This window comes from Amphiura filiformis, chromosome 1, assembly GCF_039555335.1.
Source record: "Amphiura filiformis chromosome 1, Afil_fr2py, whole genome shotgun sequence".
Taxonomy (NCBI): Eukaryota; Metazoa; Echinodermata; class Ophiuroidea; order Amphilepidida; family Amphiuridae; genus Amphiura; species Amphiura filiformis.
In genome coordinates this window covers 95849544-95869087 of record NC_092628.1, presented here as the reverse complement: position 1 = coordinate 95869087, position 19544 = coordinate 95849544, and the positions used below count along the sequence as shown (strand labels likewise).

General features: G+C 37.3%; 2 protein-coding genes across 2 annotated transcripts in view; one reads left to right on the top strand and one right to left on the bottom strand.

The window, feature by feature from the left end:
• LOC140158808 (myelin P2 protein-like) overlaps positions 1-11280 on the bottom strand; it is a 72239-nt gene extending 60959 nt beyond the window's left edge. Inside the window, exon 1 of the mRNA XM_072182034.1 lies at positions 11228-11280. The gene's annotated coding sequence lies outside the window, so the exon portion shown is untranslated. The remainder of the gene's footprint in view (positions 1-11227) is intronic.
• On the top strand, positions 11268-19280 carry LOC140158790 (uncharacterized). The gene is made up of 2 exons (XM_072182010.1): positions 11268-12449; positions 15718-19280. The coding sequence occupies exons 1-2, from the start codon at positions 11870-11872 to the stop codon at positions 16191-16193; spliced, it is 1056 nt and encodes a 351-aa protein (XP_072038111.1). The 5' UTR covers positions 11268-11869; the 3' UTR covers positions 16194-19280.
• Positions 19281-19544: the final 264 nt, after the last annotated feature.

The window sequence follows — 19544 nt, the reverse complement described above, 5'->3', positions numbered from 1 at the left end:
GAGACAAGTATGTATCTGATTTGAACGAGATACCTTTACTTTAAGCTCCAGACCAGTTACTCTCTAAATGTACACCGAGTGGAAAGAGTGGAAAATGAGTGAAATGGAGGACAACCCCTTGAGTGGAAAAATTCACTCTAAAAGGATTGAAAAAGTAGTCTATAATATGCTCTCAAAATTGTGAATATTGCCTAAAGAAAATGTACTTTATTTAATTTTAGAGTGTTTTCCACTCACATGCTCGAAATGGGTTGTCCTTCATTCAACTCCTTGAAAGAGTGGAAATTCACTCTTTTTACATTTAGAGAGTAAGAACTGCTGACTTTAATACCATACCTGAACTATTATGTGTATGCTGCTTTTAAAATATGACTGCTTAATTACTTCATGTCCTCGGAATCTCAGCAAGCAGAACCAGAGCACAACATGATATTCCAGTGATATTCCATACTATATCTTACACTCAAGTCGAAAATCCTGCCATACAATAACTGTTACAATCACTTTGTACACCAAGGGCAAAGGTTGCTATGAACATTTCTTCGTTGTTAGGGCAACACAGATGAATTATAACTTTTCCAATATATAATAATTGTGTTTGAAATAAGAGCTGACTATCACTACACTTCACCAGGGACCATATCCAACTTCCTTAAAGATTTCAGTGAGAACTACAGCTGAAGCTGATTTGTAAATTTTAGGAAGAAGATGCTGAACATTGCTTCCAGCACCCTAAGTTCCAGGGTAGAAGAACTTTCATCTTTTCCAGAACTTTGTACCAGTGGAAAATGATGAGTTGAACAAAAACAAGACAACTCTAAAGGTCCGTTCATACTACCACCGCATTTGCACTTACTAGTATATTGATATGTTCATCAATAATATATTGACATTGATATAATGTTATTATGCATGTTTAATCTTTCAAAGAATTGAGATCTATACTAGGCCTATGTCACAGACATGCCTTATGGAAACAATGTTCCATTCTTACAGGAGGGGGCATGTGAAGTGTCATGTTTCATTTCCCCGAGTTACAGCCCCATTGAGCAACCTTGAATTTGACCTGAGCTTTTACCTCAGATGACCTTCATGGCTTCATACTACCCAGCGGGATCATCACCCCCCTCCACCACCACCACCACCACACCACCACCATCATCAGGGGTGGTGCAATAATTATGTACCCCCGGGGTGAATTATAGGGGGGCAAAGATTTTTGGCAGGCCAAAAGGGGGGCAAGCATTTTTGGCAGGTCAAAAGGGGGGTCAAGCGATTTTTGGCAGGTCGAAAGGGGGGGGGCAAGCAATTTTGGCACAGATATTTTGGGCACTGTTTCTATATTACGCCCTAAAAGGCGTAGGAAAACGTTAGGAACACGTTCAAATATGCAAAATTTCCTGCTCGCTGCGCTCGCACTATATGATAAGACAATTTAAGGTTTTAAATTGGGTTCCCCAAAATCTTGCATGTGTAAGGGGGGGCAAAGATTTTTGGCACATCAAAAGGGGGGCAAAGGTTTTTGGCACGTCGAAAGGGGGGCAAAGATTTTTGGCACGGCCAGAGGGGGGGGGCAAGCGATTTTTTGTATACTATTTTGAGAATTCACCCCCCCAGGGGTACACATAATTATTGCACCACCCCTCACCACCACCAGTTAAGGACTTTATTTTTCCGTATTCATATTATAATGGGAAACAGATCATTATATCTTTTTGGCCAAAGAAACATATAAATATATCGATGTGGCCAAAAAATGTACTACCCGTGTTTCCAGAAATGAATTATTACCCACTCGCCGACACCCAATCCAATCATGTTCAGACAGGATAGAATCCTTGAGAATTGTGATTCCTTATTCCTATGTCCACACTACTACATGTAGAAATCCTCAAATTTTGCCCCAGTCAGCTTTGGAATTGCAAAGGGAAGCTAAATATGTCCAGACATGCACAAACTCAACATTCATCACAAGTTTACCCCAACTGGGCACTCTACTCAAGGTAAATAGGCCTGCCCATTTGCTCGAGTTGAATACTATACCCCATGTCTGAACACACCTTAAATTGCACTTTGTGGCTGTGATTACCCAAGTATACAGGTGTCAGGGATGATCTCCAGCAATAGCCAGCGGTGCTTCATATCTACAAGGTGTCCTGAGGTGTCTAAATGTTAGCAAAAATGGCTTAATTACTTCAAATATGCACTTTAACGAGTGGCTATTAAAAAAATTAACATTTCTCCCCAAACACTGGTCAATGGGCCATGCATCAGTGCAAATGGCATCAACGTAGGGGAGAGCGGGGAGTGTTCGCCCTATTTTTTTCTGACCAGCCTAGCGGTGTCAATTTTAAGGTTAGGGATGACCTGATTAGCCCATGTGAAAGCCCTATGTCTTAGCTATATACGGCCACAATCCCAGAACTATAGGCCTTACAATAGCAACAGGATAAAGGAAACAAAAAAGTTTTGCAAAGTGGCGAACTTGCCCCATATTGGGGCAGGTTCGCCCATATGGTGGGGTAAGTTCACCCTAATCACAAAAAAAGGTTTATACATTACATAAAAATAACATATTCGATGCAAACATTTAGTAAAAGTATACAGGGTACTGATTCTCTTCTGGGGAGTCCCTAAATTTGTTGCAGGGGTTGGGCCAGGGTAAAATGTATAGGGGTCCAAAGCGAGCTTAAACGTATTATGTTTACAACTTCGGGGAGATTATGGATTAGGACATAAACGGTGGTATGAGTAATACTGATACCATATAACTTTAAAAAGCATGCTTTTCAGCAGTTTTACCTTGTTTAATGGTATAATTATCAATATTTTGCATAATACGCTGATGGGGCAGGTTCGCCCTCCAGTTTGGGGTAAGTCCGCCCGGGGAAGATATAGGGCGAACATGCCCCATCCTCAAAAGGGCGAACGTGCCCCTTGTGCACATTTTTTGTATATTCTTTAGGGTATGCAAAATACAAATCGAATAAGGAGTTTATAACTGCATTAAATCTTTAACAAATCCCATATGTTCCCAATACAGATGTCCATTAAAACCATCTGTATTTATGTATCAATGATAATAAAACATTATGAATGCAAGAAAAAATTACGTTTTGATGTAATATTTTTGTTTTGGCTGCAGTTTGATGAACACGTCCCTAAATGTCGCGTAGCTAATATGAGAAGTTTATAATGACCTATTTCACCTAATTTTGCCATCACCAAATTCCCCGATAGTCGTAGTGCTGAGAAACAAGGGGTGGGCGAACCTGCCCCTAGGGCGAACACTCCCCGCTCTCCCCTACTATGCTGCATGTAGCAGATATAAATTTTTGAAGCTTTTTTAGACTTGTACCGGAAATGACCCCTTAATGAACTTTAACCCCAATTCTGTGTGCAACCTTTAGACACTGGGTATAGCCGATGCTATATGTGGAAGTAATATATTGTACTATGTAATTTGTGGCACAAGAAGCATTTTACAGGTATTTTGTTTTATACCGGTAACGCCCCTTAATGACCTTTTGACCCCAATTTTGTGTGCAACCTATAAACAGTGGATATAGCAGATGCTTATGTGCAAGTGACGTCATTGTAGGATGTTGCATGTAGGAGGAAAAGCACTTTTAGCTCAAATCACATTTATGGCCTATTTGACCCCTCTGTAACCTTTAACCCATTCAAAGTCACGTGACATGTATGGTCGTGGTCAATGATGGTTGTGGCCAAGTTAGGTCAAAATCGGTCAAAGCATGTCTGAGCTGGAGCAAAAAATGTGTATTTTGTTGCCAGAATTTGGTGACCGATTAGGAAAACTAGTGGCAAATGGTGGTCATAGACCACAAACCTAGCCGGGGGCGTGTTGGTATTTTGGAGCTAATACAGGCTGAGCTAATACGCCCCAATGTCGGATTATTTCCGCAAGGTACAACCCGGTCGGAGTAACTTTAATTATTTGACCTGACCTATGACTTTGGATGACCATTATGGTCTCATACTCCCCAAGCGTCAGGGATCGTTGTCTGCAAGTTACAGCCCAGTTGGAGCAACTTTAAATTTCTCCTGACTTTTGACCTTGGATGATCTTTACAGTTTTATACTCCCCAAGTGTCAGGGACCCTTGTCTGCAAGTTACAGCCTGGTTGGAGCAACTTTAAATTTGTTCTGACCTTTGACCTCTGATGACATTTGCGGTTCCATACTCACCAAGTGTCAGGGATCATTTTCCACCAGTTAGTCCAATCGGAACAATTTTAAATTTGACCTCCAATGACCTTTGCGGTTTCATACTCCCCAAGTGCCAGGATTGTTTTCCACAAATTACAGCACAGTTGGAGTAACTTACAATTTGACCTGACCTTTGACCTTGAATGACCTTTGCGGTTTCATATTTCCCAAGTGTCAAGGATCATTTTCACTGAGTTACAGCCCAATCGGAGAAACTTTGAATTTGACATGACCTTTGACATCAGATGACCTTTGCAGTTTCATACTCATGTCAGGGATCATTTTCCACAAGTTACAGCCCAGTCAGAGCAACTTTAAATTTGACCTGACCTTCGACCTCGGATGACCTTTATGGTTTAATACTCCCCAAGTGTCAGGGATCATTGTCTGCAAGTTACAATCTGGTTGGAGCAACTTTAAATTTGTTCTGACCTTTGACCTCTGATGACCTTTTGTGACATATAGAGAGATACATGCGCTATCTCAAAACAAAGAATACGTTGGCACTATTAAAAATTACATTAGCACTATTAATGACCACTACACTAGAAGTTTGCAAAATTTGATGTTAATTTGATCTCCTAAAAAATCTAACTACTTCCAGTATATAATTGGACATAGTGTTCAAATGAAAAGTAATAAAAACAAAATAACATTACAGACTGATTTCGATTATTTTAACAAAACTAAAGAAACTGTAATATGGTTTTGATTTAGAATTTGGTTTATTGAACCTCAAGATTATGTTTCAAAGAAACAAGGAAACAAGTGTATTGCAAACAAGAAATCAACTATGAATGAAACTATAAGCAACATTTAGGCTACCAATATTGCCTATACAAATAAACTGGAAAATTAAAGAATATACATGTGAAATATGTGAAATTCAAGTTATGTTACTCAAAATTGAGTATTTGATTGAAACGTATACGCTTATTTCATTGTAAGACAGAATAGCTTATGGGTGAAGAAAGTAATTCTGAAACCATGTCGCTTTACGTATATAAAGGCATGAGATGACATGCATAAAAACAGAGACAATTATGTATCTGATTTGAACGAGATACCTTTATTTTAAGCTCCAGTTACTCTCTAAATGTACACCGAGTGGAAAGAGTGGAAAATGAGTGAAATGGAGGACAACCCCTTGAGTGGAAAAATTCACTCTAAAAGGATTGAAAAAGTAGTCTATATACTCTCAAAATTGTGAATATTGCCTAAAGAAAATGTACTTTATTTTATTTTAGAGTGTTTTCCACTCACATGCTCAAAAATGGGTTGTCCTTCATTCAACTCCTTGAAAGAGTGGAAATTCACTCTTTTTTACATTTAGAGAGTAAGAACTGCTGACTTTAATTCCTTTACCTGAACTATTATGTGTATGCTGCTTTTAAAATATGACTGCTTAATTACTTCATGTCCAAGAATCTCTGCAAGCAGAACCAGAGCACAAATGCATGAACTATATATTCCAGTGATATTCCATAATATATCTTACACTCAAGTCGAAAATCCTGCCATACAATAACTGTTACAATCACTTTGTACACCAAGGGCAAAGGTTACTATAACCATTTCTTCGTTGTTAGGGCAACACAGATGAATTATAACTTTTCCAATATATAATAAATGTGTTTGAAATAAGAGCTACACTTCACCAGGGACCATATCCAACTTCCTTAAAGATTTCAGTGAGAACTACAGCTGAAGCTGATTTGTAAATTTTAGGAAGAAGATGCTGAACATTGCCGGGGAATATTGCTTCCAGCACCCTAAGTTCCAGGGTTGAAGAACTTTCATCTTTTCCAGAACTTTGTACCAGCGGAAAATGATGAGTTGAACAAAAACAAGACAAACTCTAAAGGCCCGTTCATACTACCACCGCACATTTGCACTTACTAGTATATTGATATGTTCATCAATAATATATTGACATTAATGATATAATGTTATTATGCATGTTTAATCTTTCAAAGAATTGAGATCTATACTATGTCACAGACATGCCTTATGGAAACAATGTTCCATTCTTACGGGGGGGGCCTGTGAAGTGTCATGTTTCATCCCCCCCCCCCCCGAGTTACAGCCCCATTGGAGCAACCTTGAATTTGACCTGACCTTTTACCTCAGATGACCTTCATGGCTTCATACTACCCAACGGGATCATCACCCCCCTCCACCACCACCACCACCAACCAGTTAAGGACTTTATTTTTCCGTATTCATATTATAATGGGAAACAGATCATTATATCTTTTTGGCCAAAGAAACATATAAATATATCGATGTGGCCAAAAAATGCACTACTTGTGTATCCAGAAATGAATTATTACCCACTCGCCGCCACCCAATCCAATCATGTTCAGACAGGATAGAATCCTTGAGAATTGTGATTCCTTATTCCTATGTCCACACTACTACATGTAGAAATCCTCAAATTTTGCCCCAGTCAGCTTTGGAATTGCAAGGGAAGCTAAATATGTCCAGACATGCACAAACTCAACATTCATCACAAGTTTACCCCAACTGGGCACTCTACTCAAGGTAAATAGGCCTGCCCATTTGCTCGAGTTGAATACTATACCCCATGTCTGAACACACCTTAAATTGCACTTTGTGGCTGTGATTACCCAAGTATACAGGTGTCAGGGATGATCTCCAGCAATAGCCAGCTGTGCTTCATATCTACAAGGTGTCCTGAGGTGTCTAAATGTTAGCAAAAATGGCTTAATTACTTCAAATATGCACTATAACGAGTGGCTATTAAAAAAATTAACATTTCTCCCCAAACACTGGTCAATGGGCCATGCATCAGTGCAAATGGCATCAACGTACTATGCTGCATGTAGCAGATATAAATTTTTGAAGCTTTTTTAGACTTGTACCGGAAATGACCCCTTAATGAACTTTAACCCCAATTCTGTGTGCAACATTTAGACACTGGGTATAGCCGATGCTATATGTGGAAGTAATATATTGTACTATGTAATTTGTGGCACAAGAAGCATTTTACAGGTATTTGGTTTTATACCGGTAACGCCCCTTAATGACCTTTGACCCCAATTCTGTGTGCACCCTATAAACAGCGGATATAGCAGATGCTTATGTGCAAGTGACGTCATTGTAGGATGTTGCATGTAGGAGGAAAAGCACTTTTAGCTCAAATCACATTTATGGCCTATTTGACCCCTCTGTAATCTTTAACCCATTCAAAGTCATGTGACATGTATGGTCGTGGTCAATGATGGTTGTGACCAAGTTAGGGCAAAATCGGTCGAAGCATGTCTGAGCTGGAGCAAAAAATGTGTATTTTGTTGCCAGAATTTGGTGACCGATTAGGAAAACAATCCCTAGCCGGGAGAGACCCGGCTAGGTAACAATCCCTAGCCGGGAGAGACCCGGCTAGGTAAAAAGGTGTCCCAAACCGTGGCAGCCCGGATACCTTCTGCCCGGGGAGATGATCCTCCGGGGGGCTAAAATTATGGTTGGTGAAGCGCCCGGACTATTCATGCTATTCTATAAATGGCCATGCGTTTTGAGTTGGGCCGGTAATGCGTTACATGTTTTCGCGAGATGAAAATTGCATGTTTTTCGTTTAGATATGAATATCTTTCACACATTATACCCAACATATATAAAAGTATACATTTTCTGGCTGCAAATGAACCAAGGAATCCATAAATGCACTTTAAAATGACATAGGGTGTAACACTAACGAGTTATGAAACTGAAAATACCAAATATTTTAGGGGAAAAATGTAAAATTTGACAAATCAAAAAAAAAAGTTAGCTTCACCCCACATATTTAAAAGTTCCATATTTGAACTCCTCTCAGTCAGAGCTTTAAATAAATATATAACATCATAGGGTTCAATAAAATTAAAATGATTTTGCGCCAGCCTCTTTCAAGGCATATTTTCCCATTGACTTCAATGTGTAACCCGAACGGAAAATAAAATATGCAAAATTGCTTCTCAAAGCAAATTAAATTACCTGGAATATGATTGTATAGGTGTTATAGTATGCAGTTTAAAGTGAATTGTAAATGTGAAAAAAGAAATGGACCTCTTGCAGCATATGACCCCTGGGGGTCACTTTTATTAAATTTGCTCCTCCTGATCCTCCTCCTCCTGATCCTCCTCCACCCTGCACATTATGCTAATTAGATGCAAATTATTCAAATGTTAATAACTTCTTACAACTTTTTTAAGGTTTACTGTATTGGTCTCATCACAAGCTTTAATTTGACACCAAATTTAACTACATAGGCTGCATATTAACTGAGAAAATTAAAAAATGAACCCTAAAATGTCGCGCGCATGTAACATCTCCACCTATTTACTGGCCCAACTCAAAACGCATGGCCAAATTTGCTCCATGCATATCAGAATAATACCGTACTTGTACTACTACGGTAATAGTAGAGATAAAATCTGGATTTTGCCATTGCTTTCTGGGTTATTCGGCTATTACGTCTTCAGGGTAAATAATGTTGCAGACTGCATGCTCTGAGGTCATCTGAGGTCAATGTTTTACAACATAGTTCATCGTCAAGTTTATTTTACATAATTGGCATATTATGTGAAAACAGGTGCATATCCTCACAACTTGCCGATCATGATAAAAGAAAGGCGTTTTCTCCATACTTTACTTAATGCTTAAAACAATGGGCTTTGGTGATGTAGTTTGACAATAGAATTTATCTATACATGTACCCTATCTATATAGCTAAAATACTCGAGAAAATATAGGCTTTTCCAACCATTTACCAATACTAAATTAGCAAATACTGATGCAATGTATAACATTAGTAACCTAATTAGTAGGCCTAATTAGCATAGGGCCTAATCATCCCGCGATTCGCACCCCCATGTAATTCGAACATTTACATTTACGCCACTGAAGTGCCACGCATAGCCTCCACATTTCTTCAATGAAATAAAAAGAGACAAAATTATCAATCAGATGATCAATTAGATAAACAACAATCAATCAATCAATCAATCAATATATTGATCAATCATTGAATAAATCATTCAATATCAAAGTAGCAAATGTCTATGATTGTATTTGTACATGTACCTCCAATAAACAGGATTAGTTCTCGTACGTGGACGCGGAATGGTATGCGTGACGTCAAATTGATGATTCGAGCACAACAAAGTCAGGGTGACGTCACGCGTTTCCCACATTCCACGTACGGAATCCTGACATAGCCCCTCTCCACTGAACTCCATGAAACTCCCTACTTGTTTTATTGGTTTAAGGGGATGTTCAACATTTTTGGGGTTACCTTTTCAGCAATTTTAATATCGATACGCGAGTGGGATTTCAGTGGAGACCAATGCGCCCAATTGGGCGCATTGGGGGAAAAGTGCCCTAGGCTTTATTTGAGCAAATCAGGGTGCTCTCTGTGAAAAATTGGTATACTGACGAGTTACAAAAACAGCACACAGTACATTGCAAAAAATATTTTACTCAACATTGAGTAAAAAGGTCACAACTCAACAGTTGAGTAAAAGAATAGGCCTACTCAACATTGAGCTCATATAGGTCACAACTCAACAAATGAGTATAAAAGAGCTCAATGTTGAGTAATTTTTTACGGTACTCATTTGTGACCTATGAGCTCAATGTTGAGTAAAATATTTTTTGCAGTAGGTAGAGAAAGTCAGCATCCGAAATTGTTCGAAGACCCCCCCCCCCTACCATTAATAATCAGGCCCGTACGCAGGGGGGGCTTCCAAGTGGTCCTTTTTCGATGATGAAAAATTATTTTTTCTTTAAAAGTGGCCTGAACCCTCTTGAAATCTAATTCAAACACACTCGCGTGTCCAAATGGTTGTACAGAGAAAACAAGAGTTCCACCGCCGACCGGTACCAAAAAGGGGCAAAAAATCATTTGAATACGAAAACTGCCAATCAGAAGAGCCTCTTCACACAACAGCATCGACCTATCCACATGACATCTGCACTCTCTCATCAGCTGTTTCTGCAACAAACTTGTGGTGCAATTTTGCGCGCCACCAGCCAATAATAAAATTGACACATTTTGTGTGTACCTCAAAGAATAATGTAAGAGTTGCTATATGATTAAATCAAGCGTATAACTTAATTAGGCGTCCATAGGTGATTCTAATCATTTCATAAACTGATTAAGGAAACTCTTCACACTTTTTTAAATCGCCAAGTGATTGCTACAAGATTAAAGCACGTGACCCCTGCAGTGTAATATATTTACTCAGCAAACAAAGCGAACAATACATATTGCTTCAAGTCAATTAAGCAAGTTTCTCTTGACAGGTACCATACTTTGCAACAACTCACACACAACCAAAAACTGTTCCTCTTATCCCTTTTTAATTTAAATAAAGAATTATGGTATATTGTGTGTATATAAAAGTGAGGTTGAAATAGGGGACAGTTTAAAGCTGTTGGGATTTATGTAGACTCGATTGTGAGATTAGCTCTAATCCCAATATTTTCCAGAGAGAAGCGGACCTGCTTGTTCATATCCTTGGGGTAGTAAGGAAGCAGGCTACTTTTCGCAGTACCTATTCTTCGCGGGGAGAACTGTTTCAAATTGTAAGCCGTAGGCCGCCTTTGATCGTACCGTATCTGGCGCCTATAAACAACATAAGTTGTCTACTCGTTGAATACCATGACAAATAATGACGGATAGTTTTTCCTCACAATTAGCTCGTTCATAGTCTGAGGGTAATTGATCGCTCATATGGGAGTGTTCTTACTGCAAATGACTTTTTCATCAACATGAATACAAATTTTACGAGGGTATTCAAAAAGTGTTCCACCCCGCCAAACTTCTATAGGACTCTATTCAATACACTCAAAAAAATCTTTTGCCTGGTAATAGAGGCTAACAAAAGATGAGCGGCTACTGGCTATTGCGCGTATGTACACTATATAATTGCATTTAGATTGCTCGATCGATAGGATCCTTAAAATTGGATTAAAGCTACACTCAAAGTTTTCTTACCATGCGACTTTCGGCTACGCATACCAAACGAAATTAGACGCCACGAACTCCAGTGACCAAATTTTATTGTGCGGTATGATTTTTATTAACCAAACGCTAGCCGGAGTATTATGCTGCTGAAGGGGGCGGTGCATGCACGATATTGCTGTATTACTATTGGGCCAGCGTCGGTGACAGAAAGTGCCTGAGGAGGTTAAGTGGCGTATGTATACTTACTGCACTGACAATTGATTACTGACAGATTAGTTGAGCCTGTTAGTATACAAAGTCATCTTGTAAAACGCATGCTTCTTATTGATGTACTCACTCTTCACCAAGATAGTTAGCACACTTCTTCTCAAGTAAGCCGAGAGCTAACACACCACTGATCAGAGAGGAAATCCTCATCTGCAGCATCATCACCACCATCTCTATTTCAATGTTTATGTTTGCACATAACAGTCTCAACAAGTGATACTGATCTTGTATACTTGTAACTTGTTCACTAAAGCGTGTTTATACACACAATTGCAACTGGGACCAGTCTATGTTTACCCTGTGTATATGATTACACACTTGTGGATTTGATACACACAGTACACGTGTGTACTGACTGCTGCTGCTGACTGTGAAATATATCTATCTATCTTGGTGCACATAGTCATGTCGAGTTCGACTCTGACTATTAGTACCAATTCAGCATTCTCCAAACCATTACATATTACTACTACCACTACCACTACTACCAGCAACATGCCTGAAAGTGCAAGAACTGAATGCAAGGAAAACTTATCCTTTAGTGTTGAATCACTTGTTTCACCAAAATCAAGACATGAACAATCGCCTGTTTCACCGTGTATCAAAGAAGCCACCTGCATGTCGCCCGGCGTATGTTCACCAGGCTGTATCCCGCCGCCAACTCAGCTCCCCATCTCACCTTCTGCTGGCAGTACGACACCTACAAGTCCACCGTCATTTTCTTATACAAGTCACAGCGTAGAAGGAATTCTTGCCAAACCAAGTAGTCATCTCCAACATCACCATCCATTACAACACCATCCGCATCACCCGCACCATCCCCATTCTCCACCAGTACCGGGTCATCATCAACACCATCCACATGACCACGATGATGAAGACCAAGCTAACTTGAAGTCCCCTTCATCTCCAACATCAAAAACATATACATGGAGTTCAGCTAGTTTTCCGTGGATGCAAGGTGCAAGATTATCTCCAACTCATGGTAAGTTAGTTGAAGAGTCATTATTTTTGGTATAGATTCCTCTCAGAAAATGAGAAAGATCGCTCAGCTTTGTGATCAACATGATCAAACGCTTTCTCATCTTCTAAGCCATGTTGCTAAGTTCCATAGTTAAAACGTTTTTTCAAGGACATGTTGAATGTCTATATCATATGCCATAAAAGCACTTTCGTGAGAGTAGATATAGCATTGTAAGCATTTGATCATGTTGATTGTAAAGTAAAATCTTAAGGTAAAATCTTAAGGATAAAACTTGTTTTTTATAAATTGGAAAAGAGCCCAACAAGTAATGCAACATTAATATAATTTATAAGCGCATATAAGCAGTAAATACATCTAAAACAAGAGTAAGTTGCTCTTCTTCAGCTGAAACTTGCATCGTGTTCATATAAAGCAGTCTGATTCTGAAATGTTTGGTAAAATTTTAACATGAATACTGTAAAGTTATATAAAGCAATATTTACAAGTATACTATAAAACATTACCTGAATGCAAGTTGTAAGGAAAATAAATTATACTGTTTGTGTAATATTATTAGGTTCAACCTCCTGTTTTGAAAAGCATGTTTAACGTTTGAAGTGGTTTGACTTAACTTTGTGGGTACCATTTTCCTATTCAGCATTATGTGGGTACATAATTTGCACAAATTCTTCAGAACTTAGTAAGAGAACTTAGTAGTAGCTGCGAGCTGCGGTAAAGAAAATATTTAACTTAATTGTAGTTCTTTGAACACCATTTTAAAGAGTGTGAAATAGTTTGGAAATAGTAACAGTATAGGCAAGGTCCATGGCCGTGTGGTCATAAAGTTTTACCAATTCATGTCTCCGTTTTACTGATCATTTGGTTAATTCCCACGATTTAATGACAATACATATCATAACTTTCAAAAGCCTCAAACGATTGTGCCGATTGCCTTTGAAAGACTGCCATTAAAAAGAGATTAGGACTTTCATCTATAAAAAAAAATGTCTGCGAGTGAAGCATTTTGCCAACTTTTTCTTCATATAAATTGTCCACGTTCTTGTTCTTCAAAACAATCTGTGGTTCTGTCTTTATATAAATATCTTTAGTAAATACTACAATGTAGTACTAGTATACCACAACAGCAATTTCTCCTATTCCTGCACATGGTTGCGAGATGAGATGTGGAGCCAATCTGAAGGCATGCACAATCTGCAAGTTGGTCATTTGAGTTAAAAATTATTGCATAATTTAGTCTGATTGCTGAATTCAATGACAATAAATTAGGCATGGAACAATATACTAGGCCCAATACCAACACACAACCCCAAATTATAACATCATCATAAACATCATGAGTTTGCAATCATGGTGTGTATTGTGTGTCAGTGCATTTGTTTGAGCAAAAAAAAAAGTACTCGTACACCATGCACCATTACTTTTGCAGGAGTAGTAATCGGGACTGTTACATGCATTATTTGGTGCAATAATCATGTCAGTCTATATGGCGACAGCAATAGAATTGCCATTGACTCTATCACAGATCTGCAATCATGCATTTTATTAAGCTCCCTAGAGAACAGCTATCAATCGCTCTCTGGTTACACCGGGGTTATTTCCCCATCTTCAGTGTGTGTTTTGGTAGATACGGAGACCCGATCAGTTCAGTTCTGGTGTCTTAACTTGTACTTGACTCTGGATTTTCTTTGGTATGTTGTTGGCTTTTATGGATTTATTGAAGTATTGTAAACCTTGCCACTTCAAGAAACATTATTTTTCCAAATGTACGTTATTGTGAAAAATGAGGTTGCCAAAAGCCTTCATGATATCCTCATTAAAATCTCATTTCGGGTGAACTTTTGGTCATGGACCAGAATCGAATCCTAAAAAGAATCCAACTCCAGTACAAAATTGATTGGCTAATCACCAATTGACCACTTGAATTTACAATTACATTCCGCTGTAAACTGTTGCAGACAAATAAAACTGGCCTTTATAAACTCTGTATGGAGTTATTAATTTGTCAAAACAAGGATTAAACCAATTGGCTTTTAACATACCAAAACAATTGTTGGGTAAAGTTCAAATGAAGGCCATGTATAAAAAACCGTTTATTGGAGAGTCCAGTCCAAACTTTCAAAGAAAGTTAACACAGGATACTGGTATGAAATGAAAAATTCTCAACAAGCGCAAGACGGGTATAAAAGGACGTTGAATTGCAAATATATTATATGTATTTTGAAATTACATAATAGGTGAAAAAGTACCGTGGCATCCCCTGTTACCATGGTTACTTCTCTCAATAAATAATATTATCAATCAAAAATAAACAAGATGTAGAAATAAACATAAGTTAACCTATCACTGACTCGGAGCATAATCGGTCTTGTTTCAAAAAACCATCCGAACACATCAATTAAATTTGTTATTGCGAGTGCTAATTGATCTGCAAGTGAAATGAAACGAGATATTGTTAATGTAATTGCCCAACTTGTCAATAGTGTCACATATATGTCACCATTGCATTTGATGTAACATTCATCATCAGCATACAAACTATATCTATTTATACCACAATGTATTAAATTCAATAAGATCATTTTATATACATATACATAGGAAGCGAATTGAACATCATTGTTAACGTACTAAATCATAAATTGAAAATTAGGAAAATGGATTAATGCAGTTTGTAGTGTAGTGTATGATGTGTTTATTTATTATTTTCAAATTTGTTCATAACGTTAAAAGTCCAAAGAATTTGAATCCTGATATTCACACCCATACCTTACTAGCTGATATATAGAGTGAAAACTCGCTCTCCAAAGAGGCAGAAGAGTGAAAAATATATCATATACCTTGGTAGAGTGGTTTCCAACTTTCCACTTCTTTTATGTGTGGTTTTCACTCTTTTATAATGAGTGATTTTCTCTCTTTTCACTTTTCTCACGCTTTTGGAGAGTGGGGTTTTCACTCTTTTTCATTAGAGAGTGTTTTACCTAGCAAGAATATATAAAGTTCAAGAGATAATTAACATGAGAAGTCTCGACAAGATGAAGGAAACTCGGGAATCACGTTTGATAGAAATTTTGTTATTGGAAAGTAAATTGGAAGAAATTATTAAATGCTCCTGACCATGCTGACTGAATGAATGTTCCTGATTCTGTTTTTGTATGTATTGTGCTAACTATTAATATAATTTACTTTGGTTGTTCTATAATATTTTAGACTATAATTTATTAAACATCTAATGGTTTTTCCTCCTTTCTTTCTTTCTTTTTTTGTCCAGGTCCAGGAGATTCTCCACGCTCGTCCTACGGTGGACCCAAAGTGCAATGTACACTTCGTAAGCATAAAACCAACCGTAAACCCAGAACTCCATTTACAACGTCCCAACTTCTTGCATTAGAAAGAAAATTCCGCCAGAAACAGTATTTATCCATCGCAGAAAGAGCAGAATTCTCAGCATCATTAAATCTGACAGAAACACAAGTGAAGATCTGGTTTCAAAATAGAAGAGCCAAAGCAAAACGTCTCCAAGAAGCTGAACTTGAAAAACTAAAAATGGCAGCAAAGCCTATGTTACCGGCAGCGTTTGGCATGCATTTTCCCGCCGCCGCAGCAGCGTACTACTCAGCCGGGTTGAGCCCGTTACATCGACCTCAAGTTCCCGGTGTTCTACAGCCCTTTCATTTTGCACCGTATGCGTACCTACCTACCTCATCACAACCTGCACCTGGTACTAGTTTAGTATTTCCATATTAAACATCAAGCAACTTCTGACCAATCGGAAGATGATTGAGAAGAAATGACTTTTGTTTATCTGTGTAACCGGACAATTCACCGTGGACTTATGTTTTGTGACATTATTATACCATCAATTGTGTAACCATGGTGCCCTTGACAGTTTGTCAATACTGGTATAAAAGAAACCCACCGTTTTCATGTCTTGTTATTTTTTTAATGGTGCTATCAATATTTTGGGAACATTTGTTGTTATAGCTGATAAATAGTTTGAAAAATATTAGCGAAAACTTATACAACTGTTTCCTCTATGAAAAACTGTGTTCAAATGTGATTGGTAAATGTTTTTTATTAATGCAATTAAATAAACTGGTATGAATTAATGTTTTGCAAACTTTGAAACAAAAAAATGCCAAGTGTGACAGCAACAAGCGAAGTAGAACCTTACATGTGACCCCATCACCTTCAGAAACAGCGATGTTGAATTATGTTGAATCAAAAAATCTCTGCATGATCAGTGAGCTGGTTGATCTAACTTGGCATTTCAATTTTGTATGAATATTTGTATTTCTACACTCAATACAAGTTTGACAATTTGTATTGAAATAATTTGATCATTTATCATCTTGTATAAGAGAGAAAGAAAAATCCATAAAACAGAATTGAAACTAAATCTCACTGTTTGTGTTGGTCTCAAGTTCAAATTAGTTTTTGTGAAATTTGATTGAATCAATGATCAAATAGACAGCATTTTGACAAGTAATTTGTCCCAATTTGAAAATCGTAACAGTAAACTGTGCTCTTGATGTTTGAAAAGTAATCATTTATCATGTTTATTCATTTGTGTGTAAATCTGTAACTTGCATGGTGGTTTTGAACAAAAATATTTTATATGCCGTGTCTGGTAGTCGAAACAATGTGACAGCCAAGTCCAAACAGCAATTAGCCTATAGGAAACTCATTTCAATTTCGTATATGATTTACAATGCATTGATCATTAAAAGTTACTTTTGAAGCAAAAGGAGAAGAAAGTTGTGTTTTAAAAGCAAACATTAGAACATTTTGCTCGTTCAGCTGCTGTCGGAAGCTTTTGATTGAGGCTTCATTTGAAAGGAGTTGGAAAAACCCATTAATATTGCCAATTATGACTTTGAATCATTTAGATATAAAATAACCATTACGCCTAATTAAAAAACGTTCATTCAGCTGGTAATTGTTTGAAACCATTAATGATATATGCTGGTATACTCACGCTAAACATTTCGCTATTTATAGCGTCAACAAAGCTGTAAAACATGTAAGAAACAAATGCATGTCAGTAAAATGCAAAGTGGCTTGTATCTATAGCAATTTGAACATCAATGGTAAATTTTACGATAACATGTTTTTGATATAAAGGTGCAACTCATTTCAGCTTTTAAATGACAACAATAGTACAGATTGAAAAACCGGGTTTTATCATGATTATGTTTTATACGTGAATGTTTGATATCATTAAACATGACTATATTTTTGCACGTTGACGTTGTACCTGAATGCATGAAGTCATTTTGATGTCACTTCAACATGTCAATGCTGCAACCAATGGACACTCTTGAATCACATCACTATGACGTCATGTGTGCACAACCCGCTTTCACGTGCGAAAATCTAATCCTGTGTGTACGTTGACTTCCACGTGTTTGTCAAAAGGAAAATCATGTGTAACATTAATACCGTACAAGAATATGTGTGACCATTGGTGTGACCATGCTGAACTTGGAATGTTTGCTCAAAATGTTGAAAGTTAAAACAACGAGTGTTCACCAAGTTGTAAAGAAAGATAGGCCTATAGTAACTTATAGGCCTACTTATATAGTTAGTGGTCACACGCGTGGCCTTTTCAGGGGGTATCGTGGGGTAAGCCATGGGGGCATGGACCCACCAGATTATCACCATGATCACGGTGAACTGCACTTATTTCATACATTTTCCGAAACAGATCCAGAATGATAAATCCCTGTTTTCAAAGACACTGACATCAGTGACATGTAAAATCAAAGAATGACTATATGATCACTTTAAAACTATCTATCACTAGTATCACTCTGAGTATCAGTAGTTCGAAAATTTTTGAATGTACAAGAAATGTCAAAGTTGCCAAATTGTCACATGAAAGATCGTATTGTAAATTATGTTACAGTTTACGAACAGTACTAAACATATGCTGACAGACAAACTGAATCAGTCTTTACAGAAAGCCTGTCCACTAAACCACTTTATACATGTTCAAGTCATAACTTATAAATGGAAGAACTTGATGATGAACAATTCTACTTTTAAAACACAACCATTTGATCAGTTTGATCAATTTTTCACAGCTCAAGCATTGTCAACACTGCAAAAACAGTGAGAAATCGAGGACAGATTGGTGTTTAGAAAGTCAAATGCCTGGCATTTAAACACTTTAATGTTTAGATCCTAAACACATTTCATATGATTATGTGTTTAGATGTTTAAAATCTGAACATTAAAGCGTTTAAATGCTATAGACATTAAACTTTTCTAAACACCAAATCTGTCCTCGATTTCTAAACACTGTTTTTGCAGTGACGTGTCGAAACATCAAAGCCATCCTAAAGAATCTGATGACAAAATTTAGGTCTTAAAAATGATGATGATCCCAACTAAATTGAAAACAAATTTTGCTGATAGCAATTATATTAAATAGATGACCAAAAGTTGGGTGAAACTACATTGATCTAAACACTGAACTATTTACGCTGTTTAAAAGTATGGTTTAAACGTCGCTGTTTTACGGGTGCACTGAACAACCAGTTGAAAATTATCGCGGGTTGTTTTAAATTCGTAAATAATCTAAATCTGCTAAGCATCTATAGATATCTACCTATGGTTGTTCAGTTCAACCGTTAAACTGGGATGTTTAAAACTTTTAAGCGTTTTGATAGTGATGTATACATACGAAAAACATGAGAATGGTATTATTGTGTTTCTATTTTGTGAATTCTAATGTGTAATTTATTTGTACAGAATGACATACAACAGAGAATATTATAAGATGATGATTTGTAAAAAATGTCCGTATTAATTTGGATGATGTTCTTATTCTTGAATAAAAGAGATGAACATAATCGATATATGAAAAAGTATCGCTTCACTATTGTCTTCATTAGTGTTCATTGCTTTAAAACATTTTGTTCTAATTATGACAAAGTATGATTGTGGAACAGTTGAAAACTTAAAGATGCATAAGACAGTATAACTTTATTGTCTTTCTCTTATACCCATACGGCCATACCACACCCAACGTGCATGCAAATTGTAACGCCCTTCAGACTAGTGATGATCAGAGTATGTTTTTTAGATGAATTG

What these genes read in the sequence shown, in the direction of transcription:
- LOC140158790 (XM_072182010.1), top strand. Translation starts at nt 11,870, where the DNA reads ATGTCGAGTTCGACTCTGACTATTAGTACCAATTCAGCATTCTCCAAA. An exon ending in AAGATTATCTCCAACTCATG is followed by an intron (nt 12,450 to 15,717) that starts GTAAGTTAGTTG and finishes TTTTTTGTCCAG; the next exon opens with GTCCAGGAGATTCTCCACGC.